This window comes from Chionomys nivalis, chromosome 2, assembly GCF_950005125.1.
Source record: "Chionomys nivalis chromosome 2, mChiNiv1.1, whole genome shotgun sequence".
Classification (NCBI taxonomy): domain Eukaryota; kingdom Metazoa; phylum Chordata; class Mammalia; order Rodentia; family Cricetidae; genus Chionomys; species Chionomys nivalis.
Window position 1 is genome coordinate 48,634,165 of NC_080087.1, and position 14,978 is coordinate 48,649,142.

At 41.4% G+C, this 14,978-nt stretch overlaps 1 protein-coding gene across 1 annotated transcript; it reads right to left on the reverse strand.

Moving 5' to 3' along the window:
* Positions 1-984: 984 nt before the first annotated feature.
* LOC130890584 (nephrocan) lies at positions 985-11,500 on the reverse strand. The gene is made up of 3 exons (XM_057794665.1): positions 11,312-11,500; positions 2,872-3,773; positions 985-1,432 (listed from the first exon to the last, which is right to left on the reverse strand). The coding sequence occupies exons 1-3, from the start codon at positions 11,498-11,500 to the stop codon at positions 985-987; spliced, it is 1,539 nt and encodes a 512-aa protein (XP_057650648.1).
* Between the last annotated feature and the right edge of the window lie 3,478 nt (positions 11,501-14,978).

Below are 14,978 nucleotides of genomic sequence, written 5' to 3' on the forward strand. Positions count from 1 at the left end.
TTCTTTGGGTTTTGGTAAAGACCTTTTGGAGTCAACTAGGCCAAATGGCCTTCCTGCCCACTGCCTCCAAAGGTAGAAATCTTTTAGGGAGGAAAACAGACTCCGGAAGTAGTAGAAAGTGCTTTGTTCTCCAGAGAGAAGAGCCTTGGAGAAGCTAAGGATGTCTCCGATGCATGCTTCTGTGTGAGTCCCTCAAGTAGTTTGATCCCTAGCTCCCATACTCAAACCCACCCCACCATGCCACCATTGAAATGATGGAACTTAGGAGTACGGAGTAGTTAGAGGAATTCGGGTGATTGGGGGTTAGTTGAAAGCCATGTCCAGTTGGTTGGCTCCCTTCTCAAATCTCTTTCCTTCTTGGCTGCCGTGAGGTGAACAAGGCCTCTGCTACATGCTCATACCACACAACCATGCACTCAGAGACCACCAACCAAAATAACCCTCTCCTGCAGCTTGTCTGTCTGTCTCCCAGGAGCCTTTCCTACAGCCTGCTGTCTGTCTGTCTCCTAGGTATTTCACTCTCCTGAGAGGAAGGGAATACGCTGTTCTCACCAGACTCCCCAGCTTCTCCGTTTACTCTGTGAATTACTGAGAATTGTTCTAGTAACTTAGTCATTCTGTTCTCGTTGCTTATACTAGCAGTTTGTAGTGTAGGCCATTAACAGCAGCTTCATATAAAAATGTCAACAATTATTTGGTAAAACAAAATACTCTACTTATGGAAAGTTGATTAACTTTATTTTATTTTTTTATAATTTTATTTGACATTATCTTACCTAGGTTGCAGACTAAAGCACAAAATTGTTTCAAAGTAGGAAACACATCAATTGTTTCTTTTCCCCCACATTTTAACTAATCTTAACCCTTATTTCACCTTCAAAAATACAAAACCACTTACAAAGGAGACTTGCATATCTAAATGATAGCGTCTTTCTGAGAGTGAACATTAAAAATCATTTTCTAAACTGAAAACAAAGCTCATCACTAATCTATTTCGTAATCATCGTCGTCATCATCCAGGCTGAGTCTGACGCTGGAAGAGTCTTCCAGTTTTGATTTCTTCTTGATCTCTTTGCTTCTCTCATTCTGGTGTAAGTGGTGCTCGCATTGTCTCACGATCTTCTTGGAAGACATCCAGCTCTCCCCTTGTTGCTCTGCTGGGGCCGCACACTGCCCTCCTTTCACGTCGGTGCCCTTGGCCTTCAGGACTTCCCTGGCACGGAGGAGACTGCAGGTGCAGTTCCAAGGGTTTCCGTCCAGGTACAGGTGCCTGAGCCGGGGCAGCCCCTCCAGGGCCTTGAGGTCTAAGGCAGAGATCTTGTTGTTCCTCAGGTTTAGAACCTGAAGCAGTTTGAGGTCCCTGAGCTCCCTCTCAGCCATGTCCTGGATGGCATTGCCCTTGAGGTCCAGCCTGGCCAGGGTCTTAGGGAGCCTGCAAAGTTAAGAAACAGGAGGTGAGAGGAGGCTCCTTTCATCAATCATTGTTCAAAATCTCCAAGGCAACAGACAGCAGCCGCTTCTCTATACAGTTCCATCTCTTCTCAAGGCAGGAAACGAGCTGCATGTTATGACGTATGAAATTACAAAATGATTCGGTTTTAAACTTTAAAGCATTCCTCTCCCAAAGATATACTAAAAACTGTTGAGGAAATCCTGAGTTGTTTCTTTTAGGAAACAATGTAATGAAATGTAACAAGTTTAAATAATGTCATAACTCCAGCCAGGAAATAATAGAAAACATTCATATAGATTAATTTGCAAATATTTGTAGCATATTGAATTATAGTAGCAAAAACCAACAAAACACTAATGTCCGATATTTTAGAAATTATAAAATAATAAGTTAATGTGTGATTATATAATATTATCATAAAATTTAAATTACTAATTCTATTAAAAAAACTTCTATGACTCAAAATCTAGATGTTATTAAAAACTGATAAATCAATAAACCTAAAACATTTTGTATTGCAAAAGCCTTGTTCAAAGTTAGAGGAGAAAAGAAGAGGAAGCCTCTGTAGCTATGTCATAGACAACTCCCTAACACAGGTGGCATCTGATTACTGAGACAAGACCATCTGAAAACAACATGGAAGGCAGACAGGAAAGAGTACGAAGAAGCTCACTGCTCAAATTGTTAAAGTCCTTTTGGGGGAAGGAATAATCACTTTTTGATGTTTTGTACTGGCTATAGATATCACACTACACAATAAAAGTTCCTTTCCAGCTCAGGAAAAAATCTGTACATATTAAAGATAATTCTTCCTAGCTGGGCAGTGGTGGCACACACCTTTAATCCCAGGACTGGGATGGCAGAGGCAGGCAGATCTCTGTGAATTCAAGACCAGCCTGGCTCCAGAGCTACACAGAGAAACCCTGTCTCGAAAAACCAAATAAATAACAAATAAATAAATAAACAAATGAATATAACTCTTCCTTTCCTGATATCTTTGTAAATATGAGACTTTCTCATATTCTTCCAACAAGGAATTAGATTATAAATTTAAATTTTTCCCACATAAGTACTACCTGATGTTTTTCAAACTAAAAGTATCTTACCAAATATTCCCCATCCATGTTTCCTGGTATCCTTGCTAGTGGCTACCCATGCCTAGTCAGCCAGTTACACATACCATATACTTAGAAATCAAGATATACTTTCTACAGTGTGTTCGTCACTCTCAATAGCATCTGTGTATATTGTTCCAACAGCAAACATTAATTCCCTATGAATTCGGTTTGCACGCTAGGAAATTTCTGACTGTAACCCCTAGTTTTCTTTTCTAGCTGATGACTCTGCTGGGCAGCTGGTGTGTCCCAGTGCCGGCAGAATGCTTCTGGAACCTACAGCAAATGACAGTATTCACTCACCTCAGAGGTATGGACAACAGCAGATTCTGCTCCAGGGCCAGGTTGGACAGCTGAGAACACCTCTGAAGGGCTCCCGCCTCAAACAAGCTGACGACATTGTTGTCAAGAAACAGATGTTTCAGGTCTCGGAGGTCCTGGAATTCTGGCGCCGTCACTTTCTGGATGAAGTTACTGCTACAGTCAAGCTTCTGTAACCTTGCCGGCAGCCTGGGAGGCAATGTTTGAAGCCGGTTTTGGGAGACCTCAAGAGTAGTTAAATTGGTAAGCACCTGTGCCCCATCAATAGAAGACAGGAAGTTCTCTGACAGGTAGAGATGGGACAGGTTCTCCAAGTGTCTCACATCTCGGAACCTAATGACTTTGAGCTGGTTTCTCTCCATCTTTAAAGACAGTAAGGATCTGGGTAGGTTTATAGGAATTTTCGTCAGAAAGTTACCACTGAAACTGAGGAACTGCAAATTCTGCAAAGAAGCGAAGACAATCCCTGATATAAGATGGAGTTTGTTGTTCTCCATGCTCATGTACTTCAGATGTGGAAGGTTCAGTGGTCCAGCTATAGACTCTATATTGTTTCCATCCACCACCAGACTTTGCAAACTGATGAGCGAGGGGAACATGCTGGGAGACAGGGAAGAGATCAAGTTGTTTTTAAGTTCAAGGACTTTTAATTTCTTCAGTCCTTCAAAATCTGATCTATGTAGAGCACATATGGAATTATCGTTTAATTTTAACACTTCGAGGTTGGCTGGGAGAGCACTGGGGACTCGTCTCAATTTATTTTTCCAAAGTTCCAGGGTCCTTAAATTACTCAGAGTTTTGAAGGTGTCATTTTCGACAGACTCTGTTCCACTGGCCAGCAGAATAAAATCTTCCAAAGCCAACAGTCCCGTGAAGTTAGATAGCTGCAAAATAGCAACAACAGCAGCAGCAGTGATAGTGATGATGATGATGAGAGAGGGAGTGGACAAGAAAATAAAGAAATAAATTAAGATTCTGCCAAAAAAAGGCACATTATCATTGCAAGACTAGTGATATTTCAGACTTCCCTTTTGAGTTTTTCTTTAAATTATCTCTTAGAAGACTAATTTAAAATCAAGTCTAGATAAATTTTGAATTTCATACACATTTATAATGTAATCAGATCATTACCCTCCCTAACCCCCTCCACAATTCTTCCTGAATTCCCATCCACATCTGCCTCCCAACTTAGGTCATGAGAAACCTGACTAATGCCGCTCCCGTCAGTGTAAGACATTAAAAGCACTCTTTTACACACTGTTGGCAGATATATGCTATTAGTCAACTCTTGCTACATTTTTTTTTCAGATCCAGGAAATTCTTTTCTAGGCAGCAGTACTTAAAAATTGCACAATGCTTCATGCCCTAGAGTGTTCTTTTGTTGCATTACAATAGCCAGAAGTTCAACAATCTGCAAATGGCTCAGCAGACTGTAAAAAGTTTCTTATCCTAAAAACCACAATTACAAGAGGAAAAATATGAGAAGCCAAAGCTCGAATATCACAGAGTCCTCTGTCACTGGGCTATTACTCAAAATGCTTTCAGTTATGCTAAATTTGGAAAATAAGCCTGACTGTTTTCTATCCCCAATTTATACTTCACCAATGGAAAAGTTTCGCAAGGAGACAAAGGCATCCGTGTGTCCGCACAGCGCACACTGGCGTTGAGGTATACATTGCTGCTGGTGTTCACTACCTTCTCTGCGATCCATCAGCTACATTAATTAGCTCTCATCCTCACAGCAAGTGTTTCCTTGCACTTGCTCGGTATTGACGACTGCCATGTACTTTCTTAAATATTCCCTACAGATTCTCAACTGTCACGGCCCCCCTCGTCCAGCAAGGATGACGCGACCACCAGAGCTCTTCTCACTGCAGTTTTATTCAGGACCTTTTGACAATTGTAAAATCTCTCTCCCTCTCTCCCTCGGGCCCACCTCTCCCAGCCCTTAAGTAGGCCTGGGCCGCCAACCTCAGATTGCCAGGTGGGCACTGCCCATAGGTTCACGCATATGCAAGCAGCTGACAGTCATTGCATGATAATAGCATAAGTCAGGCTTTAGCCATAGGAGTTGATTGTCACAGAGAGCACTCGCTTTCGGGATCGCGGAGGGCGGGAGCCAGCACCATCAGGTGTGACTCCACGCAGCTCTCTACATTGCCATCAGGTGTGGCTTCATGCAGCTCACTACACTCAACAGCATTTCAAGTTTGCCATTGCCAATATTAGTACTGAGATGAGAAAACCAGGAAGTAGTGAGACATTCAACAAGATCTATGGATTCCAAAGCCACAGCATTTTTACTGTGTTTGGCCTATAATCATGACGTTTCAAACGGAACTCCAGATCCGGACACAAATCCACAGAGTTTTAGGAGAAATGGGCCTCCCATATCAATGGGGAATTTCAGTCCCCCCTCCCCAAAGGAACCAGCCTGTTCCACTTGCACGCTGAATTCTGAAATGACCTTTCCTAGATGTTTATCTTTTATATAAAGTCAGAAATAGACATGGACCTTCACTTCCTGACCTGTTGGATCCCCAAAAGAAGAATTAGGTGTTGCTAAAACTTCTGCTTCTCCTCAGGGACCAACCATAAACCCTGATAACACTGTACGAGTCATCTGCATGGATCCGAATGGGCGATTTGTTTGGGACTAGCCAAAGTATGCTGTCCGAGTTTCAATTTGCTTTCACTCCTACTTATGAAGTGCAGAGAGCACCCTGGATAATATATACGCGCTGCCACATCCTACCTGAACCTAGTAGCTAGATCTTTTTCCTTTAACAAGCATGGAAAATATTTTCTTATTATTTTTCTCAGAGTCAGCATAGATTAGTTTTGATGGCTATTAACTAAAATAGCCACCATTTTCTAAAGATTTTCTGTTTCATTTTTGCAAAGTATGTCTATGGACTCTTCAAAGATGACAGCCAAGGCTTAAGAATTGAAATTGCAGGACTGTGGAGGCACACGCCTTTAGTCCCAGCGTGAGGCAGGCTGTGAGTTAGAGACCAGCCTGGTCTACAGAATGAGTTCCAGGACAGTCAGAGTGGTTATACAGAGAAACTCTGCCTCAAAAAAACTAAAAAGAAAAAAGAGAGATTGAAATTGCCCACCCAACCATATGCTGACAGCAAGGGGAAAAGCTACCAGCATAGGTTTCTTATTCAAGTATATATTTTTAGGAACCATATGGCTGTAACATACTTGAGTAGAGAAGGTAGAATTCTGGTGATACTATGGTGAAGAAATCATTCTCTGATGTTGACCATTCGGAATGGGTTTGCTGAGCTGACAATGGGAAAATGAATTTGCCAGACCGGATTTCCCCTTTCTATGACCTCAGCAAGGATGTGTGCACAAAAATGGAGAGAGATGTATTTGCCCTACAGCTAACCTTGGCATGGCTGGCAGCTTCTTTGGGTTTCTTAACAGGACAAACAGGACGAAGCAAGCAATGTGCTATGGAGCAGGTTTGCCCCCACTGGCTTTCCCAGGAGAGGCTTTTCTTCTGGTTTCAGTCTGGGGCCAGCTATGGTCCAACTGTCAGGGTGTCACACACACACACCTTGGGCTCTTTAGAGGTCCAATATATGACAAAACTGCCAGTCCCACAAGGAGATGGCTTCTGGCCTATATGAAGCAACCAGCAAGTAGATTCTTTTCTGATTATGAAAGGAACATTTGTTCCCTATAAATTATCTTAATGTTCTGGGGAAATGTGGAAAGATAATAAAAATAACCTGTAATCCCACTGTTAAGTTGTCCAGTTGGAAATTGATATAACTTCTCTTCCATGTACACACAAATAATAATAATAATAATAATAATAATAATGTACATTAGAATAATTTTAATTGACTACCACAACTATATTCACATTTCACCTCTTCCTTAGAAGGAAATATAACACTTGGGCTTGTAGAAGTTTGGATGACAAGAGTGGGGTGATTTAGCTCTGTTTTGCAGACGTGGACACAAGGCACTGAAAGGAATCTGTACCTCTCAGTGAGAGAGCCCTGGCAGTGTTCACATGGTGCTTTGGTACCACATGCTTTCCATGTCTTTCTCTCAGTACAAGCAAGTACTTCACTGTGGCTTGAAAGTAAATATGAGTTAGTGAACAGCAATATGAGAAGATGGAGAATACAAAGGGGTAAGGATGATTGCTTTCTCATACCACACTTAAAAATGGACTGGATGAAGCCGGGCGGTGGTGGCGCACGCCTTTAATCCCAGCACTCGGGAGGCAGAGGCAGGCGGATCTCTGTGAGTTCGAGGCCAGCCTGGTCTACAAAGGGAGTTCCAGGACAGGTTCCAAAGCTACAGAGAAACCCTGTCTCGAAAAACCCAAAAAAAAAAAGAAAGAAAGAAAGAAAGAAAGAAAGAAAGAAAGAAAGAAAGAAAGAAAGAAAGAAAGAAAGAAAAATGTCCTGGATGTAGAGTGTGGACCTAAACGTGAGAGCTAAACTATACACTCTCAGAGGAAACTACAGGTATAAATATTCCCAACCTTGGGTGAGGTAAAGCATCTTAGACATGAGGCTGGAAGCACAAGTGAAGCACAGACAGACACACAAAAGAGAGACCAGACCAATTCAAAGCAAACAACATCTGTGCACTGAAAGGATGCTGCCAAAAAAAAAAAAAAATGAAAACAGCCCACAGACTGGGAGAAAACTTTGCAAGTAGTATCTATAGTAAAAAACCTATACTTAGACTGTCTGAAGCATGCTTACAACTTGATAATTAAAATACAAGTAACCTCACTTTAAAAAGCATTGAATTTGCATTTATACTTCCCCCAAAACAATGTGCAAATTACCAACAAGTAAATGAAAATAGTTCAATGTTGTTAAGCACTGAGAAGCACAAATCAAAACTGCACAAAATACTGCCTAAGCCATTATGATGGCTACAAGCACAAAGAAAAAAGACAGCGATAGTCAGTGAGGATGCGGAGTGGCTAGAGGTGTCAAAATTGCTATAGGAATACAAAATCATGTATCCACTGTGGAAGACAGTCCAAGAGTTATTCAAAATGCTGGTAGGATCCCCGTTTATGAAAAAAGTATTCCTATGTAGATACCAAAGAAAGGGACTATCTAGGTCCATACAAAAACTTCTGTACTGAAACACAAGTATTCATAGCACTATGCCTCACAGTAGAAAAAATGAAGAATACAATGTCTGATGACTACTATGAAAAATGACCTATCATTCATATGACATATATATATCAGATATTTACTATATATGTTATATTGTATATATATACTATATCATATATACAGTAAAACATATGGTGTGTTGTGCGTATGTATAGTAAAATCCAGACAGCCTTTAAAAGGAGGGAAATTCTGACATAAGCTACAGTATGGATGTACCTTGAGGGTATTCTGTTAAGTTAAAGAAGTCAATCACAGCAGACTCTAAGTAAGGGGGAAAGACTAAATTTATTTGAGGCATGTTATTTTGAGATCCTCATTCATACCTAAGTAAAGAATCCCAGTGATAGCTGAATAAATCTGAAATCTGGGGGAGGTGATAGGGAGAAGAGGAATAAAATGATGAGGTCTTCACTGTTGTAATAAGAGGGGCAAGTGTGTGGTTTAGAACCAAGTGCTAGGGAGGAAACGGCTACTGCTAATGTGGGGGTGAAGAAAACCAGAGCCAGGTCTGGAGAGAGGTGAGAAGGACATAGTGTTAGCACACACTGAGCAGGAATGATGGGAGTTTTGTCATGCTCTGTCAGCAGAATGAACCGCCAGCCATCCGTTGAGAGTGAGGCAGCAGTATTGGCTGGGACACCCAAAGCTGTACTGGGACTGTAGAAGATTGTGGGAGTGTAGGGCAAACCTGAACAAAAGAAAGGAAAGAAGAAAGGAAAATTGGGGTGCTAAAGAGATGGCTCAGAGGTGAAGAGCTCTGGCTGCTCTTCCACAGAAAGTGGGTTCAATTCCTAGTACCCATATGGCATCTCACAACTGTCTGCAATTCCAGTTCCAGAGGATCTGACACCCTCCCACAGACATACATACAGGCAAAACACCAATGCACATCAAATAAATCAAATTAAATTTTATAAAAGGATGAACAAAACACAGATGAGGTTGAAAACCTTGTATTCACAGTGGTTCCAAGCCATCTGATGTGTGAACATCTCCAGCAACACCTACTACTTGTCTAGGTAGAGGAGAAACAAAAAAGAATAAGCACCTTCTTTTAGGTTGAGTCCTTGCTGGAAGGGGGTTTTAATTAAATTAAATAATTTGTAACGTGGGTTGCGGAGAGAAACAGTAGAGAAAGGAGGAAGATAGGAGATAAACTGAGTATCTGGGAGAACGTGGGTAAATTCAGGGCTCTGAGTCTCCATAAGGTAAGAGAGGCTACTGAAAGGAGAAGTCAGGATTTTCGGGATGGAGATGGTCATGGAGGTAAAGGGAAGGATGAGGTATGAGACGCGAATTTCAGAGAACCAAATGATTGAACTAAGATGGCTGAGGAAAGGTGGAATTGAGGAAATGGTCTCATTTTGAGACCAAGGAGGCATGAGACCTGGACACTAGACTAGGCATCACATAGGGAATAAACACTCCCTAAGGATGAAGGACTTAGGATGCATGGGAAACCAATGAACTTGCTGGGAGAGACATGTAGTGTAAAGTGGGCAAAAGGAAAAGGAAGACTATATTGATCCAAAAGCATGAACCTCAGAGAAGCAGGGATTTTTACAGGCCAATCTAATAAGTAAAATTCCTCTTATCTTAAGGGCAGAAGCAGAATTTTTAGTCTTTTATCCTGAATCTCAAGCAGGACAGTCACAATCCCAAACACAGTTAAATTGCACGAACAAATAATAATCCCATTAAAGTGCTGCTTATATTAGTGTTTATAATAAAGTCATACAAAATTTATGTTACTAATAATATGAGGCTTTACTCCAAGTTGGTTTTCTTTCCATATGGGCCTAATTCTGTTAAGTCCAAACTAAATAAATAGAATATACCTTGTATTCCCTGTAGAATAGAGATTGTATTCACGGTGTACAAGCGAAATGTGGTCACTTGGAGCTCTTTGTTTTCCCCTCAAAACAAAGTGTCTTTCATCAATCTTTCTGATGTGACCTGCCCTTCCAAGAGACAACTAAGTCCTGGAAATACCCCTGTTCAACAAGCCTCAACAGGTGACAAATTGGCTCATTCAGTCACAGAATTTGATGAGTCATCAACTGACAACAGAGTGGCAGAATCATTACCAGACTCTGCAGGCAGCTGAGGTCGCAGAACAAATATTTAAGTGTCTCACATTTACCCAGCTGTCTTGTCTAAATGCTAAGACCCAACAGGCAAGGTCAGATTTGCTCTCTGGTATTAGGTACAATTAGAGTAGAAGGGAAAGCAAACAGATACAGATAGCTGTGCTTGTTGAGCCCGGATAGTAATTCCATGCCGTTTATATTAAACTAAGACACTCTGGGGAAAAATTCTCAACCAAATCAAAGTGCATAGGTGTCTCTATTTTGGAGGAGAGATTGCTTTACCTAAGGTCTCTCAGAGAGAGGTTAGCTCTCTAGTTATCAGAGAACTATTTCCTTATCATGCGGCTTGGAGCTCTGAGCCAGTAGCAGGGAATACTGGAGGGGAAATCAGAGAGCCATAGACTTTTCTATCCAGAAGATGACTTATCTAATGCAGCCTTCTCACTTCATCAAGAATAAAAATTGAGGCACGGAGATTTGCTAATAGCTTGTCTAAGATGGTCATGTATCTAGAGAGAGCCCTTGTCTCCTGATGCCTTCTGAAACATCAAAGATCAAACATCAATTTCTTTTAACTTACAAAAGTCAGACAAATCTGTAATACCATTTCCAGAGTCTTCTGGATAGAGAAGCAAACAAATTATCATTTAGGCCACATCATGAGAACTGCAAGTAGCTTGACAAAATTAAAACCACATATCTCCACCTTGGTTTTCAGAAACACCAGGAGCCCAACTGCATGTAAATTTGTAGGATTGAGTCTGGTCTGCCAGTTCATTTTGATAGTTTTGTGATACTCTGTTCTGTTATCTGTCGGATAAAATGAAACCTTTTTCTTTGAAAGAACTTGTTCTCCAGGTTGAGCAATGTGGCCTTTAAGAAAGAAAGAGCCTGTTCTTCACCTGTACTTTGTCAAACCTCGGTTTTAAACTTGTTGGATAAAAAATTGAAATAAAATTCCAACTTTCAGGGCAGGGTGTTTGTGACAAGCTCCCTAAAAAGAAATATCCAGAGGTATAGAGCATCTCACCACTGCCCAGGAAGCAGGTCGTACAAGAGCCTGATTTGGATGATTCAAGATAAAAATCCCCACAACTCAACCGACACCCTGCCCCAAGAATAAAACTGTAGCAACGTCAGAGGAGACCGACAGGGTACCTGGAGGTGCTGGATTCTGCTGTGGCTAATGTAGAGTCTCTTGGTGGAGGAAGGAATGCCTGAAGGTACTTCCATGAGCCTGTAGCATTGGACGAACTGCATAGGATCGCAGCTGCATCGTCCTGGACAGTAGGCGCTGAGGCCATTGCTAAGAGAGAGCCCAAGAAGGAAAGCGCAAAGCAGGAGCATCTTCCAACACAGAAGTTTGCGGGTAGCAAGCCACTGTTTAGGTGACACCGTACTCTTTATACCGTGGACTCTGATAACAGGATCTTATGAATGTGTACTCTTGTCAGTGAGAGAGGACAGAGGGGGAGAACTCCATTTGCCTGGGTTAGCAATCATTACAAAGAGGAAGGGCATAAACATTGATAAGCTGCCTTAATATCGCTAGGTGAACAAAACCCCGTGTTATTTATGGCTTGCTAGTCTAATCTGCAAACACTCCTATTATCTGAAGTTTCCTCGTTTTGTTAAATGTGACACTAAAGAATTAGTGGGAAAAGACAAAGAGCTGGTTTATAGTGGGCCATAAAACCTTTGCATTTTCTGTGACCCTGTATTAAAACCATTTTTTTGCAGGACCCGAGCAAGCAGGTGTTTTCTTCTCACATTAATTATTAAGGGGAAACAGGCGGTTTCTCTCCCTGTTACTGTTTCAGGCGCCCTTTTATTGCTAGATGAAACAATGGGTTACAATGAGAAACATTTAGAGCCGCAGATAAGGAACTTGGTTTACCTCTTAATTCACCCAAACACAATGTTCGGGAAAACAGCTTTCTTAAAAATATTAGCTCTATTAAAAAATGAAATACTAAATAGGCCTATTACCTTGATCTTTTTGTAATGATAGTACAAAGGGCCTTTATTTTCTTCAGAGGGATTTGCTGATTGCGAAATCTTGTAAGGGTATAGATGGACAGGGTCGTGTATCTGGGGTGATTCTCTGATGTGGTTTTTTGCCCTTTACAAAGCATCCCTGCTGAGGCCTTTGGAAGAGTTTAACAGAGAACTGAACTTTATCAGAGTGCTTCAGAGCAACCCTTTAATGCAGAAAAGCTCCAGTGAGCCCTCAGCTCTTTGATATGATTGCAATTTGAAACCAGTTTCACTGACCTAATAACCAATTGATTTGCTATCCAGGGTACCAGTACTATGTGTCTTATAGACGGTTTTCTTCATCTGTGGTTTTTTGCTGTTGTTGTTGTTTAATTTTATCAGAGGTAAACGGTGATAAAAAAGATTACTTTTTCACTAATGTTCTGCCTCTAACTACCTTATTGCTTTTATTTAATAATACTTTTTAAGTTTTCAAAAATTTCCAATATCAAAGTACATAGCTGATTTTAAAAAATTTGGAAGAAAATAAAAAGGTCAGTTGAGATGGCTCCGTGGTAAAGGCACCTGCCTACAACCCTGATGATCTGAGTTCAATCCCTGATAGGTAAGAACTGACTTTTAAAAGCTATCCTGAAACCTTTGCACGCCTGCCCTCACCCCCACCCCTGTCAGACACACACCTCAAAATATTATAAAAATTTAAGAATGATAGCAAGAAGGGGAGACATTCAGCTTTAGTCCTATCCCGAAGTTAAACATTGTTTTTCTAGCCCATTTCATTGCTTTGGTTTTGAAAAGACAAGACAAGAGCTCTCTAGACATGTATGACTTTGCGTGATGCTAAACAGATGACTTGAAGTTACTTTCCTGGTGTGTAGCATCTAATCTGGAGGTGGAGGGTTCCTTTCCCTATCTACTGTGCTAGGAAGTAGCCATAGAGTTGGCATAGTGGATCACCATAATCCCAACACCAGGAAACTGAGGTAGGAGGATTGCGAGTTCCAGACAAGCCTGCTCGATATAGGAAAACCCTGTCAAAAACAAACAAACAAACAAAACAAAAAACACAGAAACTGCCCTGCTGCCCATCTTCCCTTTACTGACATCTGGAACTTCCACATGCCAACCAAAGGGTAGCCACATACAGTTCAGGTTTCTAATTCTTGAACCTGAGTCACTAAGACCAGGGAAAAGCCATCTGCCTCTTCACATCAGAGGACCCAGAGTACTTCTGATGTTTGTACCAGGTAAAGGAATGCTATGTATTTCTCAGTCATGGAAATACAATGGCTTACCCAACAGCTCTCTTCAATATGCACCCCAGAACCTAGGTTTAATCTTTCTGCACAGAAAACAACAGTCTCAAGGAATTTAACTGGGCTTGGATTGGGTTTTTTGTTCAGCTTCTCAAACCAAGTTCCTTCCTTACTTATCTTTACTCTCTGTCTCTACTGAAAGTACTTTTTTTAAAAAAGAAACTGTTTATTGTCTATTTTGCTTCAGTGTTTGTAGAACAGCTTACAACCGATCTGTGGTGTTCCAACTCATTCAGTGTCCTGAGCAGTGAGATTTACAGACCAGTTCCCAGGAGCTGCCTTGGCACTCCCGTTTTCAGTGGACAAGCTCAGTTGCTACCTCTTCAGATCTGAAGAGGTCTGGCTACCTCTGGCTGAGCAACAGCTGTCATTCAGCCCATTTCACCAGCAGAGGGAGCTCTCCAGCTGCATCAAATGGGCTTATTCACACTGCTGAGAAGAATCTGTGCATATAATGAGCCTCTGTAAGGGGTTGATGGTAATGGACACAGTCACCACTTCTTCTGACCTGGCTCCTGGAAAGTTGCTTGAATCAGGTTAACGAAGAGCCTAGGAACGAAGAGACCAGCAATAGGAATGGCTCCGGTGGCAGCACTAATTTTCAGGAAATTTCAATGGCCAGTGTTCCTAGAAAAGATGACCCTGACATCAGCTGAGTTCTCCATGGCAACAATGGTTTGCGCTCCCAGCAGTAGCTTCTCCCAGGTTCTGTTCTGATTTATGATGTAGACTTCACCTCTTCTTCTGTCAGTGTGGCTGTTGTGTCTGGAAACCAAGGCAGCTGCCACCTAAGCGAGTTCCTGCCAAGAGGAGTTCCTCCTCCTTTGTTTGCAGGACTTCAAGGGCTACAGGCATGGTGAGAAAGCTTCCCCTAAGTTATGACCAGAATCAAGAGTACCATAAGGGCCCTTCCTGGGACACCCTGCAAAGTGAAACATGGAACTGCAGGGGAGGGAACAGTACCATTGGCCTCTCTCTGGACAAGCAGAGATGCTGCTAAACATCCTTCAAAGACAGGCTGTAGGAAGGAATTCCATCGGAAGGAAGTTTTGCAGTCCAAAAAATATTAGTTGTGCTATTGTTTAAAAAAACAAAAGCATCAGGAAATGGATATTGTCCTTTTCTGATTTATTAAAATCAAGGATCAAAAATAACTGGCCTGCACTCTGAAGTTACATAGTATTTTGTTTGTAACATTTTGAGAGCCATCACCACAAAAGGCACCATGAAGAACTCCCTAGAAATGTCTTTTAAATGATTATTTCTGTTACGTTAAATGGAGGACTTCAGTCGTGTGACATTTTGATGAATTTTAATTCGTGTCACTGGCTGTCAGCATGAAAAGAAAACTTAGTGATGATATATTTGATAACTTCTTCCCTGCTATCCGTAGAAAACTGAAATCCAGAAAAGAAATTGAGTTGCCTTAATTGCACCTGATCTGGCACTAGGGCAATCAGCTCATGGTCTGGCTACAAACTGACTAGCCAAATGCTAAGAACAAAATATAA

Bases quoted from the DNA above. Each gene is read 5' to 3' on its own strand.
- LOC130890584 (XM_057794665.1), bottom strand. From the start codon at position 11,500: ATGCTCCTGCTTTGCGCTTTCCTTCTTGGGCTCTCTCTTAGCAATGGC. The intron at 3,774-11,311 runs GTACCCTGTCGG...GCTATTTTGCAG, and splicing joins GCAGAATCCAGCACCTCCAG to CTATCTAACTTCACGGGACT. The intron at 1,433-2,871 runs GTGAGTGAATAC...TTAACTTTGCAG, and splicing joins CTGTTGTCCATACCTCTGAG to GCTCCCTAAGACCCTGGCCA.